The sequence below is a fragment of the Salminus brasiliensis genome, chromosome 9, assembly GCF_030463535.1.
Source record: "Salminus brasiliensis chromosome 9, fSalBra1.hap2, whole genome shotgun sequence".
In the NCBI taxonomy this organism is placed as follows: domain Eukaryota; kingdom Metazoa; phylum Chordata; class Actinopteri; order Characiformes; family Bryconidae; genus Salminus; species Salminus brasiliensis.
In genome coordinates, this window is record NC_132886.1 from 28193303 (window position 1) to 28210227 (window position 16925).

The 16925-nt window shown below is 40.3% G+C and overlaps 1 protein-coding gene across 1 annotated transcript; it reads left to right on the forward strand.

The window, feature by feature from the left end:
- Positions 1–9287: 9287 nt before the first annotated feature.
- On the forward strand, positions 9288–15868 carry chmp5a (charged multivesicular body protein 5a). Its single transcript, XM_072686916.1, has 8 exons — positions 9288–9456; positions 9581–9685; positions 12206–12252; positions 12989–13082; positions 13332–13403; positions 14422–14530; positions 14985–15100; positions 15362–15868. The coding sequence occupies exons 1-8, from the start codon at positions 9391–9393 to the stop codon at positions 15410–15412; spliced, it is 660 nt and encodes a 219-aa protein (XP_072543017.1). The 5' UTR covers positions 9288–9390; the 3' UTR covers positions 15413–15868.
- The last annotated feature ends 1057 nt before the right edge of the window (positions 15869–16925 follow it).

Here is a 16925-nt window from a genome sequence, read left to right on the forward strand (position 1 = left end):
CTCCTGTTTTGGTTTTGAACTAAGATGTGTGAGTGAACTGTTTGTTTGCTTATTGTAACTACACACTCTAAATGGATCACGTAATTAAACACAACAGCAGAAAAAAAATATATATATTTATAATTATGATTATGTATCACTAGCTAGCACAAATAGAATCTTTGGGCGGGAGAACAGATAATTGTGTAATGTAAAGTGCGATCTACCCTCTGAGATCAACAGTAGTGTCAGAAGCTGTGTTTTCATCTCTAAATAAAATCGCTAAAAGGAACAAACTTAGTAAGATGTTTAATTTGCATTGGAAAAGGTCAGCGCGTTAAAGTTTAACATTGTGTGAAAGATTAACATTGTGTGTGTTAATGCTGACAGCTTACTAATGTATATGTATCTAAATAATGGCTGCTGTCCAACAAAAAACATGTATCTCATCATTTTTGTCTGTTTTTACTTTCCTCCATGGTTTGAACCCTGTAACTGTTCTGTATAAACACTGTGTAAATAATTCTGGATGAATGGACCAATAGAAATGCTCTAAATTACCCAGAATAAACTCTTATTATACATTCCCTTCCATTCAAAGTTAATGGCATTCTCAATTTTGGTAGTAATTAGTAATAATTTTTACTAATATATATACTACTACTTACTGGCCACTTCATGGATTCCAGCTACCGTATACACTCGCCAATCACACCCCCCGTCCCCCGGTAGGAATTATCTAATCAGCCAATCATGCAGTAAAATCATGCAGATTTGGGTCAACAGCTTCAGATAATGGTCACACCAACCATCAGAACGAGAAGTAAATTAGATCTCATTCATTTTGAGTGGTTTGAGTAGTTCTAGAACTGCTGGTGTCCTGGGATTTCAGCACAACAGTCTCTAGAGTTCATTTCGAATGGTGCAATGAGGGGGGAAAATCCAATGATCCGCAGTTCTGAAGACAACTAAGAACTAGAACAATATGTAACAACTATAAGCAGAAAAAAATAAAACATCTCAAAAAGCATAACACATCCAACCTTAAGGCCTTAAGGGGTTCACTTCTGTCAGACAAGAACAGAAGGCCGAGGCTGCAGTGAGCACAGAACTCACCGGAACTAGCCTGATCTGATTAATCTGGATTTCTGCTGAGATCCGCAGAGGGAGACACAGAGATTTGAATACTGTTGCTGACTGTGAGCATCTCTTCCAATTTTTACCTTCCCTTCATCTTCTAATGGCTACTTCCAGCATGATGATGCACTTCAGTGGTCTTCCCAGTCATCTGATTTGATCTGAATCCAGTAGAACAGCTTTAGGATGTGGGAGAACAGGAGATTGCAAACTGTTGTCTGAAAGATCTGCAGAAATATCATGATGGTCCACCTGGACCAGAACCTCCAACTAATATTTTCAACATCTTGTGAAATCCATGCCATGAAGAATTGAGACTATGTTGAGGCCCTACCCAGTATAGGTATAGCATGTATTCCTAAAAAAATGCTGCATGAGTGCATACTAAACTGAGCCAGTAGAACACAATGCTCACTTACACTGCAGGAACACAGCTTTCTGAAGGAGAAGACCTGCTTCATGTGGTGAATTCGGCACAGCTTCAGGGGTGAAGTAATCAAGTGAGAAGGATAATCAGTAAGAAGTAGTGGAAGGGCTGCTTCCCCTGCATTGCTGATTGTAGCTTGTATTACCTGTAATGAAGTGGAGTGTGCTAAATGACACAGACAAGAAGGTGGATTGGAAGATGTTTTTTTTTTCTTTTCAAATGTAACCCTGGTGTTGACTGAGATTGCCCTCATTTCCTCATTGTTTGAACCCCAATTCTGTCATTCTGGAATTTTACTGTCAAAATTAATTTATATTTTCTCGTCTAATGTTTTCCTGTTTTTTTTTGAGTCTTACTAATGCATAATAATTGTACTGATTATTAGTATTGTGTATGTGTGTGTGTATATATATATATATATATATATATATATATATATATATATATATATTAGTTAATACTATTTATTTATGTATATAAATAAATCAGATCAAAATTAGAGAACAACACACAATTTCCTAAATGTCAAGGTCACTATGTAGTCACTGACTTTGCAGGATGGAAAGCCGTTCCAAAGTGACTGAAACCCTCCGTCAGCAGGTTGTCAAGATGAAGGCCAAAGGGGTGACCCCATCAGACATAGCAAGAGAAGTTGGTCATTCCAAGTCTGTGATTTCTAGAATACTGCATCTTTACAACACCACAAACTCAAATCTCCATGGGCAATCGGTTCAACACTGCAGCTGGAATTGCTCGCCAGTTCAGCACTGAACAGGGTAAGGATCTCTCGTCATACAGTGTCTCGTCGTTTAAGAGCATTTGGAGTGAAAGCCCACTCTGCAGTGACCAAACCTCTCATTAGCAGAAAGAATCAAATCAGAACATAATCAAACATTATGTTCGTGGACAAACTGGGGAAAGACTGAACCCAAAGTGTGTAAAGAAGTCAGTGAAAGGTGGAGGAGGAAATGTCATGGTTTGGGGAATGTTTCAGCAGCAGGAGTTGGGCCTCTCATACAGCTACATGGCAGAGTGAATGCAAGTGTGTATCAGAACCTTCTTCAACAACACATGGTTCCTTCCTTGCATTTGTCACTCAATCAGCCAGCAATTTTCATGCATGACAATGCCCCCTGTCACACAGCAAGACGGGTAAAGCAGTTCCTTGAAACTGAAAACATTGAAACAATGAAATGGCCAGGTCAGAGTCCTGATCTAAACCCAATAGAAAACCTCTGGAAAAGCCAAGAAACCCACTACAGTCACCGAACTGTGGAAGAAACAGCAAGAAGAATGGACCAAAATCACACCAGAGCAGTGTGAGAGACTAGTGATGTCCTGTGGCTGCAGATGTGCTGAAGTCATTCAAAGCAAAGGCCTGTACACTTCCTACTGACTGGTGACTGTTGTAACCTTAAAAAAATGTAGTTGTAATCTTTCTCTGTGCTACAGTCATTGTTGTTCTCTAATTTTGATCATTGTGTTTTTTGCAAATTAAAGATTTTTTTGTTGAAGCACTTTGGTTATTTTGTTAAACGCTGTTCTAGTGGCATGGTATACCCCTAACAAAAAATCCTTCAAATGTAGACCAATGAAGATTGCATTATGAAGATTAACATTACATTAGGAAAAAATGAATTAATGAATATATATAATTGGTTATATGTCACATGAGAATATCTTTATTTTGCCAAGTATGTTACACATACAAGGAATTTTACTTGATGAGAGCAATATATATATATTCCCAATACATAAACAAAATATGTATATGGGGGTGGCCCAAAACAAAATCTAGTTTATAATATGTAATTTAAAATATATATACTGCCCAATATTAATGTTATATTTTTATTATTATATTAATTTTATATATTAAATTAATTAATATATTAATTATTTTGTAGTTATACTGAATAATGACGTATTGAAATATAAAATTGGTTGCATGTCACATATATAGTATAGGTAGAGACCCAAAACAAGAGATATTATATGTTTATATCATTTTAATTGTATATACTCCTCTGTATTCTGAAATTCTGAAACATCACCGAGTTTTTTTTATTAGCTGCCCTCATGAAAGAAGTCATTAGGCCAGTAACCCAGTGTTCAGAATCCCTGATAGTCTACACAACCCCAGAACACGCGGGTCAAAGAATCTACAATTAATGCCCCTGTTAAAATCCTCAACACTGTTTCTACTCCAGTTTGACTGGAACCACTCAGAAATGTCCATCTCCAATGCAAATGTGAAGTTCTTTACATTGCATAGTCATGTGCTTCGTGCTGCATCACCATGGTAACATCTAGGCCATTCATTCAGATGGCCTCCATGGAGCCTACAATGTCTGTCCATGACAGACGTGTGTCAGTGAAATGACACGCCTGCAAACAGCACAATAAAGGCATGAATCACAGTGTTTACCCCAATCCGTCTTAGTTAAACAGGAGAAGCTCTGAAGTATCGAACAATTCCTACGTCTTCATTAGTGATGAGCGGTGATCAATTCTGTGTCAGTATTTTGCATGTTTTTTTCTTTTTAAGAATAGATTCTCACACAGAAATAAGTGTTTTCTTACAAAAGTCTACTAAATATCTATCTTACAATTTACATTTTATTGATTTTCATAGATATTTATTGATTTGATTGGTATTGATTGATGTAAGGGACAATAAGCTTCTAAATTCTTTATTTTTTATTTAACATAACAGTATAATTAGTGTTGCACCGTTACCGCATTGGTACAGTATTGGTATCGGCACTGATACTGGCACTTACACACAGTAGTGGCATCGGCAATAGAGAGCACCGATACCACTGAGCCTCAATTTATTTAACCAGTAAAAGCCAGTCATACACATGTGGACAAAACTGTTGGTACCCCTCGGTTAATGAAAGAAAAACCCACAATGGTCACAGAAATAACTTGAATCTGATAAAAGTAATAATAAATAAAAATTCTATGAAAATGAACAAATGAAAATCTGACATTGATTTTGAACCATTGCTTCAACAGAATTATTTTAAAAAGTAAATTCATGAAACAGTCCTGGACATAAATGATGGTACCCCTGAAAATAATGTGACCAAAGGGACATGTTAAATCAAGGTGTGTCCCTAATTAGCATCACAGGTGTCTACAATCTTGTAATCAGTCAGTGGGCCTATATATAGGGCAACAGGTAGTCACTGTGCTGTTTGGTGATATGGTGTGTATCACACTCAACATGGACCAGAGGAAGCGAAGGAAGGAGTTGTCTCAGGAGATTAGAAAGAAAATTATAGACAAGCTGTTGTTAAAGGTAAAGGTTATAAGACCATCTCCAAGCAACTTGATGTTCCTGTGACTACAGTTGCACATATTATTCAGAAATTTAAGATCCATGGGACTGTGGTCAACTTCCCTGGACGTGGCCGCAGGAGGTAAATTAATGACGAATCAAAGAGACAGATAATATGAATGGTAACAAAAGAGCCCAGAAAAACTTCTAAAGAGATTAAAGGTGAACTTCAAGCTCAAGGAACATCAGTGTCAGATTGCACCATCCGCCATTGTTTGAGCCAAAGTGGACTTCATGGGAGATGACCAAGGAGGACACCATTGTTGAAAACAAATCATAAACAAGCCAGACTGGAATTTGCCAAACTACATGTTGACAAGCCCACATGTTGTGAGGATACTACTGAATGTGTGTTTTTAGTTTAGTTAGACTGTGTCTATATGTGTGATTCAGATAATGACCAGACCACATTGTAATAGTGACCAATGCAGAAATCTGGGTAATTCCAGTAATTCCAAAGGCATCACTTCCTTCCTTTTTCTTGCAGGCGTATGACTGCATATCTAACAAAGTGTGTTATTAAAGGGCTCTGATGATCAGAGGATCGCCGGTTCGTATCCCGGTCATGCTGCTAGCCATCGGCAGCCGGGGCCCCGAGAGAGGACAATTGGCCTTGCCCTCTTCAGGGTGGGTGCGCCGAAGCTGGGTATGCGGTGCTTCCTTTTAGGCGTTGGTTCGGGTTGGGTAATTGGCAGTCCAAACTGGGGAGAAAATGGAAAGAAATATGACACAATTTATATAATAATATAAATATTTATATATAATAAGTTCTCTGTCTCTGGAGAAGGCAGAACGTTTACGGCCTAAAAGTAGCAGAAGATGACATTTGGATGTGGATAATATTAAAAAACGATTATTTTCAACTCCTCTTCACACCAATACTAACGCAAATGAAATTCCCCCACGTCTACCAACAGCAAAAACTAAAATTCCCATGATTCCCATGACACATCACCATCACACCACCCTCCTCAGCCAATAATGAACAGTGCTATGCCTGTTCAAGTAACCTTCCACTTTGCGAAGTATACTGGCTATGTTATTGGCTATAGTGTTAGTGTGCAATAACACTTTCTGCCTGCCGGCAGACCCATGGGCTGTTACAGTATAACGAGTTCAAGTGTTCTAATTGTTTTACAGCTGCAAGCGCCTGGTCGTCACCTCACCGTTACAATTTGCTGGTTATCTGAACTGCCCTTTTGTTGTGGAGTTGTGGGGATGAGGTGGGGTGTCAATTTTCCAAAATCAAGCAGAAAGCCTTCTTTCCTGGACAGTAGAGACAGTTAACAAAAGGAGGATCAGCTCTTTTTGTTAATATCGTTGATCAGTGTCCCAATACATTTGTCCATATAGTGGGTTATTTCTCACCTCTTTCAGGACTGTTACTACCCTCTCTTGGAGTGGGCGTCCTGTTACGATCACTCCTAGAGAGGGTAGTAACAGTCCTGAATTTTCACCAATAGTTGAAGACAATTTCAAATCTACACTCAGTTTTTTTTAGAGATGCTTTTGCAGCTTTTCCAGCTTTGTGTGTCTCAAAAGTAAGATTTAAAGCTAGCTGGTGTAAGAGCATGCTGAAAACTCAAGTGTTCTTATTGTTTTATAGCTGCGAGCGCCTGGTCGTCACCTCACCGTTACAATTTGCTGGTTATCTGAACTGCCCTTTTAACCCCCAAATCCCTAGACCTCCACCTCGAACTGAGAGACGTGTGCCTTACTGTTTTTTTTTGTTTGTTGTATTAATGACAATGACTGAATGCTTTACTTATCTGATCTAATCCAACTCCCATTAACACGTGATCTAAGAACCTGAAACACAAACAGTTCAAACGGTTTGGTTTTCGCTTCTTTTGGCTGCTCCTTGTAAAATCATGACTCTGGAGCGGGGAGCAGGCTCTGTTTCTGAGCTCAGATCATCCTCGCTTCTTTTGTCTGCCTGAGTGTGCATTAATAACGTTTTTGAGGCAGCTTTCAGTTGTCTGTTTCTGCTGGAGCGCTGCTGTTGCCATGGCAGGCTCCGAAGGCTGGAAGCAGAGGTTCACGGTCACCTGAGAGAGTTACAAAACAACCATTTATCAAAGACGGCTCTGGGGAACAAGTTTGCTTGGGTTCTCTGATTTGATGTCTACAGAATTTATCACCTGGGCTCTAGACTTTGGAAATGTGCGGGTCGCTACATCAGAACTTTAGGCTTTGATTGATTTCGCTGACCGGCTTATTGATTTTATTAGACCGTGTCAGATTGTGTCAAAAAGGAGTGTTTATAGAACAAGAGAAACTGTTACGGACTGCTTACACTATATGTCCAAATGTTTGTGGACACTCCTTCTAGTAAATAAAATGCGCACATTTACATAACATTTACGTCATTTAGCTGACGCTCTTATCCAGAGCGACTTACAAGGTGACTCGTATTACAGAGGTGGGCCAGTGTAGTGTTAGGAGTCTTGCCCAAGGACTCTTATTGGTGTAGCGCAGCACAGACACCCAGACCAGGAAGTTTTAACATGAACCTGTTGGCACCGTGTCTAACACCAGGCGTGGACTAGAGGGGTATAAAGCCCCCCAGCATTGAGCTGTGGAGCAGTGGAATGATGGTTGGCGCTCCATCCAATACTTTTGGGATGACTTGTGGAGTTGTGGGGATGAGGTGGGGGGTCAATTTTCCAAAATCAAGTAGAAAGCCTTCTTCCCTGCACAGTAGAGACAGTTACAGTTACTAAAAGGAGGATCAGCTCTTTTTTTAATACCATTGATCAGTGTCCCAATACTTTTGTCCATATAGTGGGTTATTTCTCACCTCTTTCAGGACTGTTACTACCCTCTCTTGGAGTGGGCGTCCTGTTACGATCAGTCCTAGAGAAGGTAGTAACAGTCCTGAAAGAGGTGAGAAATAACCCACTATATGGACAAAAGTATTGGGACACTTTCAAATCTACACTCAGGTTTTTTTTAGAGATGCTTTTGCAGCTTTTCCAGCTTTGTGCGTGTCAAAAGTAAGATTTAAAGCTAGCTGGTGTAAGAGCATGCTGAAATCTCCACACCCAAACCACAACAGGGCCACAGAGTACTGAGTACAGAGTACTTTTGTGGTGCTACAGAGATTTGTATTAAAATACAAATAAATCAAATTCATTACAGAAAAATAATGAAAGACAAAGAGTAGCAATGTATTGTTCTCAATAGAGTATTGCTATTCTGTCAGATGGCTGTCAGAAGAACACAGTTTTCGGTTCTTGGACATTCCCAGACATTGCATGTCTTCAGTTCCAGCAGCAGCATGACTGGTTTAACGGATTTGCTGATCCAGGTATGCAATGGTAATGGTAATAGTGGAAATCCTGAATAGTGTTCATGCGTATTTGGATATGTTCTCAACTGCTTATGCTTTTCGGAGAAAACTAAATGTTTGCTGCCAAGATAAAGAGCTTTAAATCTGATTTCCCCTTAGACGTCTGCACAGCAGCGTGACATAACTGCATGAAAATAAATCACAGACACAATAAAAAACAGGTGCTAATTCATGTCTTAGGTCGTTTCAAGGCAGTTCAGGGACCATCTGCATAATTTGTGGGCTGTTTAAATGATGTAAAAGCTTATGCTGTGGAGTCAGAGCTCTTGCTCATGAATCATACAGGAGAAGCATAAGGACATTTTTAATGTTAACAATTCATATACAGTAATCCTGGTGATGCTCTAATTTGGTCTGGGCATTTAAATACCATTCATCTCCGGAGACTGAACAGCACTGTAGGAAGCTCTCAGTGGTCTGGATGCACTCCTTTGACTTCAAATGGAGAGAGGAGAAATATCATACATACATATATTTGGACTAAAGTATTGGGACAGCTGCTCAGTCATTGTTTTTTCTGAAATTAAGGGTATTTTTATTTTAAAGAGATTATCCAGCTTTTTTTGGAGTAACTGTCGATGGGACAGTTTTTATTTATTTATTTTGTGCTAGGTTTTGGCGGAGCATTGCTGTGAGAATTTGATTGCACTCACCACCCCACCTCATCCCAAGCGTATTGGACGTACTGGAGCACCATCCCTCATTCCAGAGAACACAGTTCTTCCACTGCTCCACAGCTCAATGCTGGGGGGCTTTGTACCCCCTCTAGCCCTCACCTGGGGTTAGGCATGGTGTCAATAGGTTATAGGTTATCTGTGGTTTTAATGTATTGGCTGATCAGTACTTATATTTGGGTTTTTTTTATGTGTGTAGTCTATATTAGCTATATTATTTATTATTATATTATTATTATTTATTCATTTATTTTGTATTTTCACACTGAATCTCGCGTTACTTCTACAATTACAATAAAAGTATTCATTTTCCTAAATGTTTTTTATTAGTTGCCGTGACTTTTATTGTAGCGAGTCTAAGTTTGCTGATCCACCGGAAGTGGCTCTGTCTCTACCTCCCGGTTCACGTTTATTTCACCCGTGATATTAAACTGCTCCTCTTCACACACAGCGACAGTCGCGCGCTTCTCACAGCATGAACCGCATTTTTGGTCGGAGTAAGAACCAGCCTCCACCCAACCTCGCAGAGTGCATCGGCAATGTGAGCTGAGTCTGTGATCTCTCTCTCTCTCTCTCTCTCTCTCTCTCTCTCTCTCTCTCTCTCTCTCTCTCATGGACCCTGAAAGTCCTGCAGCTTCTGACCCAGCTGATGCCCACCTTTACAGGTCGACGCGAGGACCGAGTCCATCGACAAGAAGATCGCCAGGATCGACGCAGAGCTCGTCAAGTACAAGGACCAGATGAAGAAGATGAGGGAAGGTCCAGCAAAGGTAAAGCAGCATCCCCAGAGCCTGGTGCCATCCGACTGGAAGAACAACCAACAGTGCATCAGTTCATGAGTTAGTCAGTGCACTGGTTTGTCAGTTAATCAGTTATTCAGTGCGTCAGTTATTCAGTGCGTCAGTTAATCAGTGCGTCAGTTAATCAGTTCATCAGTTAATCAGTGCGTCAGTTAATCAGTGCGTCAGTTAGTCAGTGCGTCAGTTCATCAGTTAATCAGTGCGTCAGTTATTCAGTGCGTCAGTTAATCAGTTAATCAGTGCGTCAGTTATTCAGTTAATCAGTTCATCAGTTAGTCAGTGCGTCAGTTCATCAGTTAATCAGTGCGTCAGTTAATCAGTGCGTCAGTTAATCAGTTAATCAGTTCGTCAGTTAATCAGTGCGTCAGTTAATCAGTGCGTCAGTTAATCAGTGCGTCAGTTAATCAGTGCATCAGTGCATCAGTGCGTCAGTTAATCAGTGCGTCAGTTAATCAGAGCATCAGTTCGTCAGTTAATCAGTGCGTCAGTTAATCAGTGCGTCAGTTAATCAGTGCATCAGTGCGTCAGTGCATCAGTGCGTCAGTTAATCAGTGCATCAGTTAATCAGTGCATCAGTTAATCAGTGCATCAGTTAGTCAGTGCGTCAGTTAGTCAGTGCGTCAGTTAATCAGTGCGTCAGTTAATCAGTGCGTCAGTTAGTCAGTTATTCAGTGCACCAGTTCGTCAGTGCACCAGTTCGTCAGTTTATCAGTTCGTCAGTTTATCAGTGCACCAGTTAGTCAGTGCACCAGTTAGTCAGTTCACCAGTTAGTCAGTGCGTCAGTTAGTCAGTGCACCAGTTCATCAGTTAGTCAGTGCACCAGTTCATCAGTTAGTCAGTGCGTCAGTTAATCAGTTAGTCAGTGCGTCAGTTAGTCAGTGCGTCAGTTAGTCAGTGCGTCAGTTAGTCAGTGCGTCAGTTATTCAGTTATTCAGTGCGTCAGTTAATCAGTGCGTCAGTTAATCAGTTCGTCAGTTAATCAGTGCGTCAGTTAATCAGTGCGTCAGTTAATCAGTTCATCAGTTAATCAGTGCGTCAGTTAATCAGTGCGTCAGTTAATCAGTGCGTCAGTTAATCAGTTCGTCAGTTAATCAGTGCGTCAGTTAGTCAGTGCGTCAGTTAGTCAGTGCGTCAGTTAGTCAGTGCGTCAATTAGTCAGTGCGTCAGTTAATCAGTGCGTCAGTTAATCAGTGCGTCAGTTCATCAGTGCATCAGTGCGTCAGTGCATCAGTGCGTCAGTTAATCAGTGCGTCAGTTAATCAGAGCATCAGTTCATCAGTTAATCAGTGCGTCAGTTAATCAGTGCATCAGTGCGTCAGTTAATCAGTGCGTCAGTGCATCAGTGCGTCAGTTAATCAGTGCATCAGTTAATCAGTGCATCAGTTAATCAGTGCATCAGTTAGTCAGTGCGTCAGTTAGTCAGTGCGTCAGTTAGTCAGTGCGTCAGTTCATCAGTGCATCAGTTAATCAGTGCGTCAGTTAGTCAGTTATTCAGTGCACCAGTTCGTCAGTGCACCAGTTCGTCAGTGCACCAGTTCGTCAGTTTATCAGTTCGTCAGTTTATCAGTGCACCAGTTAGTCAGTGCACCAGTTAGTCAGTGCACCAGTTAGTCAGTTCACCAGTTAGTCAGTGCGTCAGTTAGTCAGTGCACCAGTTCATCAGTTAGTCAGTGCACCAGTTCATCAGTTAGTCAGTGCGTCAGTTCATCAGTTAGTCAGTGCGTCAGTTAGTCAGTGCGTCAGTTAGTCAGTTATACAGTTAGTCAGTGCGTGAGTTAGTCAGTGCGTCAGTTATTCAGTGCGTCAGTTAATCAGTTATTCAGTGCGTCAGTTAATCAGTTCATCAGTTAATCAGTGCGTCAGTTAATCAGTGCGTCAGTTAATCAGTTCGTCAGTTAATCAGTGCGTCAGTTAATCAGTGCGTCAGTTAATCAGTGCGTCAGTTAATCAGTGCATCAGTTATTCAGTTAATCAGTGCGTCAGTTAATCAGTGCGTCAGTTAATCAGTTCATCAGTTAATCAGTGCGTCAGTTAGTCAGTGCGTCAGTTAATCAGTGCGTCAGTTAATCAGTGCGTCAGTTCATCAGTGCGTCAGTTAATCAGTGCGTCAGTTAGTCAGTGCGTCAGTTAGTCAGTGCACCAGTTAGTCAGTTTATCAGTTCGTCAGTTTATCAGTTCGTCAGTTAATCAGTGCGTCAGTTAGTCAGTGCGTCAGTTAGTCAGTGCACCAGTTAGTCAGTTTATCAGTTCGTCAGTTTATCAGTGCACCAGTTAGTCAGTGCACCAGTTAGTCAGTGCACCAGTTAGTCAGTGCACCAGTTAGTCAGTGCGTCAGTTAGTCAGTGCACCAGTTCATCAGTTAGTCAGTTCATCAGTTAGTCAGTTCATCAGTTCATCAGTTTATCAGTTCATCAGTTAGTCAGTGCACCAGTTCATCAGTTGCAGAACTGATTCTATAAGTCTGATCAGTCTGATCTGTCTGTTTACAGAATGCAGTGAAGCAGAAGGCTATGAGGGTTCTCAAACAGAAGAGAATGTGAGTGTTGCTTTGTCTCTGTGAAGTTTTACAGTTCATTAGTGGCATTTCAGCACACTTATCACACAATGATGGCAAAATCTAATGCCTACAGCTGACTTTGATTTACAGGACCTGAATGTAGGAGGTGGGATTGTCCAAATCCAGTCCCCCCCCCCCCCCCGGGTCCAATCTGATTATGAGTATTTTTAATAGCAGTTTCAATAATGACACATTCTGGCTGACTGATTTAGTAGAAAACCAAAGAAAGGCATGCAGAGTGTATTTCCCCACATGGATAGAACAGGGTTAAATACATTTGCCATTGAACAAGTGCAACAGAACTGGGTTGGTTTCTCAACATGGTCAAAAATGGCAAATCCCAAACCACTGTTCATGACCCACCAGTTTTTTGTGTTTGTTTATATTGGAACATCCCAAACTATTACAGGAAGAATTTCAGAGGACTCTAATGTAGTATGTTCAATGGTACATTTTTAAAACACACAGATCGCTCCCTAGTCGATACAGTTCACAACTGAAAACTACGCTCATTTGTACAGTCCATTTTAACTAAGTAAACAAACACTTTTACTCCATGCTGTTTTCATCTCCTGTGTTACTGTCATATAATAATTTATAATATGTGTGTAGTAATACTGTAGTAAGCTATAATATTTGTCATGTAGTATTACACTAAATCATAAGGTTCTAGAGGTGTGTGTTCTTCTGATGTTCCTGTCTTTTTGTGATGAAGGTACGAGGGCCAAAGGGACCAGCTTGCCCAGCAGTCCTTTAACATGGAACAGGCCAATTACACCATTCAGTCTCTAAAGGACACCAAAACAACAGTAAGGATTAAAGATAGCATTCCAATTTCTGACTCCTGATGTGTTTCCCTTTAAATCTAATAAGAACAGTGTACCATTACAGTAAATATCATATATATATATATATATATGTGTGTGTGTGTGTGTGTATATATATATATATATATAACTTATTATTATTAGTATTATTTTAGCATTAAAAATTGTTTATTAGTATGTTTATCATGAAATGTCTGATCCAAACAACTTGTTTACATGTGTTTTTTGTAGGTTGAGGCTATGAAGATTGGTGCAAAAGAAATGAAAAAGGCCTATAAGCAAGTGAAGATGGATCAGATTGAAGTATGTCATTGTGAATTTTGCCCTGTTCCCTTGTCCTTGGAATCTGCACTCCAGCATTAATATAAACATTAAGGGTGAACGCATAACCATATGTTTAGGTTTCACATAAATTTTTTTTTTTTTTTTTATTCTGAGTTTGAGATTGAATTTGGTTGAATTTGGAAACACAATACAAACTATAGGGATGCACCGATACCACTCTTTCCTTTTCGATACCGATACCAGATTTTCAAGTATCTGTCGATACCGAAACCGACACCAACTATGACTTAAACACTGGATAGATGATATACATCCTGAGATTCCACTTTTTATAGGTTGTCTTTTTTTATATCTGATCCTAAATAAGATCTAATACGCTTGAAAGTACAGCATTTACTGGTTAAGTAAACTGCACATTTAAAAGTTTCATGGAAAACATAAAAAATGGACACAATGCAGAAACACGTGCAAGTAGGGAAGCATAATCTGGCTAAGCTTCACCAAACAGTTTTTAACTGGTGTTTAAATTCACTTTTTCAGAGCAGTGAAAAAAAGAGCAGTGTAGCAATTTCACATTCAGGTCCACGTCTGTGCAAAACGGTACTAAACTTCAGTGTGTGGACTTTAAACAAGCTGCTGAAACTCAGCTTAATTTCACAACCAAAGAAAAAAAAAAGTGCTGTGAATGTAAAAGTTCCATTAGCTGACTTTTACTGGTTGTTTAAATGCTTGGTCTGTAAACAACAACAACAAAAAGTAGGGCATCAGTAAGCTTCATGGTATCGGTGCTCTCTATTGTCAATACCGATACTGTGTGTAAGAGGCAGTATCAGCGCCGATAAAGATGCAGTATCAGTATTGGCGCAACACTAGAAAATGAATCTGTTCAAGCTCAGATTTTGACTTGGCTCACATGTTCCTAATTACAGTAGTGGGCGTAGTTATGTGGATTATGCAATATTAGCAAATGTTACAACTGCTGTGTTTGAACTGAGAGGTATGTGAGGATCTCCTTATCCTTGTGTCTGTCTCTTAGGACCTGCAAGACCAGCTTGAGGACATGATGGAAGAAGCCAATGAAGTGCAGGAAGCTCTGAGTCGCAGCTATGGCACTCCAGACATCGATGAGGACGATCTAGAAGCAGGTAGGCGTCTGAGCTTATACGCTATATGTCCAAATGTTTGTGGACACCCTTTCTAATTAATACATTCACCTACTTTAAGTTGCACCCCTTGACATCACAGATGTGCAAATGCACACACATTGCCTGTCTGGTCCCTGTAGAGAAGTATTTCCAATAGAATTGCCAATGGGACACTCTGGAGCAGATAAATATGAACCAGGCATGGGCTAGAGGGGCATAAAGCCCCTCAGCTTTGTTCTCTGGTGCTCCATCAAGTATGTTTGGGATGAGGTGGGGTGGTGATCATCATTCTGGCCTCACTAAGGCTCTTGTTGCTGAATGCAGTCAAGTAGAGACATTAATTCCAGTAAAAACAGGATGAATACGCAAGTGTCCCAGTACTTTTGTCCATATAGTATTCCCGGTGGATGTAATCCAGGGATCATCTAAATGAGGATTTCGGATGTCATTTCAGAGTTGGATGCCCTTGGAGATGAGTTGTTGCTGGATGATGACAGCTCCTATCTGGATGAAGCTTCCGCCGCACCCTCCATACCAGAGGGAATGCCCAGTGACACCAAAACCAATAAGGTTACACTTGCATTTCATCTGAACAGCAACAACTTTTCAGGTCAATTGCTATCCATAAATCTACACTAAGCCAGGCTATAGTACTACTTCACACACTGGGGTTCCTTTATTTCAATTATAGCCTCCAGAAAGGGCTTTTCTTTCATGTGTAGGCAAAGCCTTGATGGGGCTTTTCAGACTTTCTAAGAATTTTTCTAAACAGAAATTCACTGCATAGATTTTAATAGATCATTTGTCAGTATATTTATGTCTGTTCCACAGGATGGCGTGCTGGTGGACGAGTTTGGACTACCACAGATCCCAGCCACATAGACCGGGTTGCTGCAGGATCTGCCTCCAGACTGAATCCCTTGTGCTTATTTTTGGACATTTGGCATTCAGATCCATGTTCGCTCAAGAAGGCTTACCCAATATGTGGTACAGAAGTTTGTGTTTGTGTTGGGTTTTGTGCCATTCCAGCATGTGGACTTGTAGCATTACGCTTCCCCTGTTTAATGATGAAGTACCATGTAAGTATTACCAAGTATCATGTTCTCCACATGAATACCTAATGCAGTAGGTAATAATAATAATACAAGTAAATATAGTCTAGATGACTAAGAGCCTGAATACATTGTATTATTAATAACAATAAGATTAATGCTATCAGCTGAAGTTGACTGTGTGACTGCCTGTGAAAGGTCTGTACACTGGAAATAATGTTTGCACTACATTATAATAATACCCTGTTCGTTTGAAGTTATAATAAATTATACTTTTTTTGGAAAACAGCAACTCCATGAGAATCTTGTTTGCCTAGTTGCTATTGTTCACTGTTCATTGTGCCACTCCTTCGTTGCCCGAGCAGTATGTCTGGGATCATTGTCATGCTTGAAGACCCAGCCACGTTCCAACTTCAATGCTCTCACTGATGGAAGGAGGTTTTGTCTTAAAATCTCACGATACATGGCCCCGTTCATTCTTCCCTTAACACAGATCAGTCGTCCTGTCCTCTTTGCAGAAAAACAGCCCCAAAGCATGATGTTTCCACCCCCGTGCATCACAGTAGGTATGGTGTTCTTGGGATGCAACTCTGCTTTCTTCTTCCTCCAAACACAATGAGTTGAGTTTTTAGCAAAACGTTCTATTTTGGTTTCATCTGACCACAAGATATTCTCCCAATCCTCTTCTGGATCATCCGTATGCTCTTAGGCAAACTTTAGACGGGCCTGGACATGTACTGGCTTAAGCAGGGGGACATGCCTGGCACTGCAGGATTTGAGTCCTCTCAGCGTTGTGTGTTACTGACTTTGGTCCCAGCTCTCTGCAGGTCATTCATCAGGTTCCTCCGTGTGGTTCTGAGATTTTTGTTCACCGTTCTCATGATCATTTTGACCCCACGGGATGAGATCTTGTGTGGGGCCCTCAGATTGAGGGAGATTATCAATGGACTTGTATGTCTTCCTTTTGCTTACAATTGCTCCCACAGTTGATTTATTTATTTATTGGCCATGGTTAAGTTTGGGGTCTGACTGTTTGAGGCTGTGGACAGGTATCTTTTATACAGATAACGAGATCAAACCTGGTAAGAAGTTACAGGTCTGTGAGAGCCAGAAATCTTGCTTGTTTGTGGGTGACCAAATACTTATTTTCCACCATAATTTACAAATAAATTCTTTAAAAATCATACAATGTGATTTCCTTTTTTCTCATTTTGCCTCTCATAGTTGAAGCTGAAAATTAGGAGAAAAGTAGGAGAACTTGCACAATCAGTGGCTGACTAAATGCTTGTTGCCCCTCTGTACTCAAGTGAAAATAGTGTTTCTTCAGTGAAATAATGACTGAA

What these genes read in the sequence shown, in the direction of transcription:
- chmp5a (XM_072686916.1), top strand. Translation starts at nt 9,391, where the DNA reads ATGAACCGCATTTTTGGTCGGAGTAAGAACCAGCCTCCACCCAACCTC. An exon ending in GTTCTCAAACAGAAGAGAAT is followed by an intron (nt 12,253 to 12,988) that starts GTGAGTGTTGCT and finishes TTTGTGATGAAG; the next exon opens with GTACGAGGGCCAAAGGGACC. An exon ending in GTGACACCAAAACCAATAAG is followed by an intron (nt 15,101 to 15,361) that starts GTTACACTTGCA and finishes TCTGTTCCACAG; the next exon opens with GATGGCGTGCTGGTGGACGA.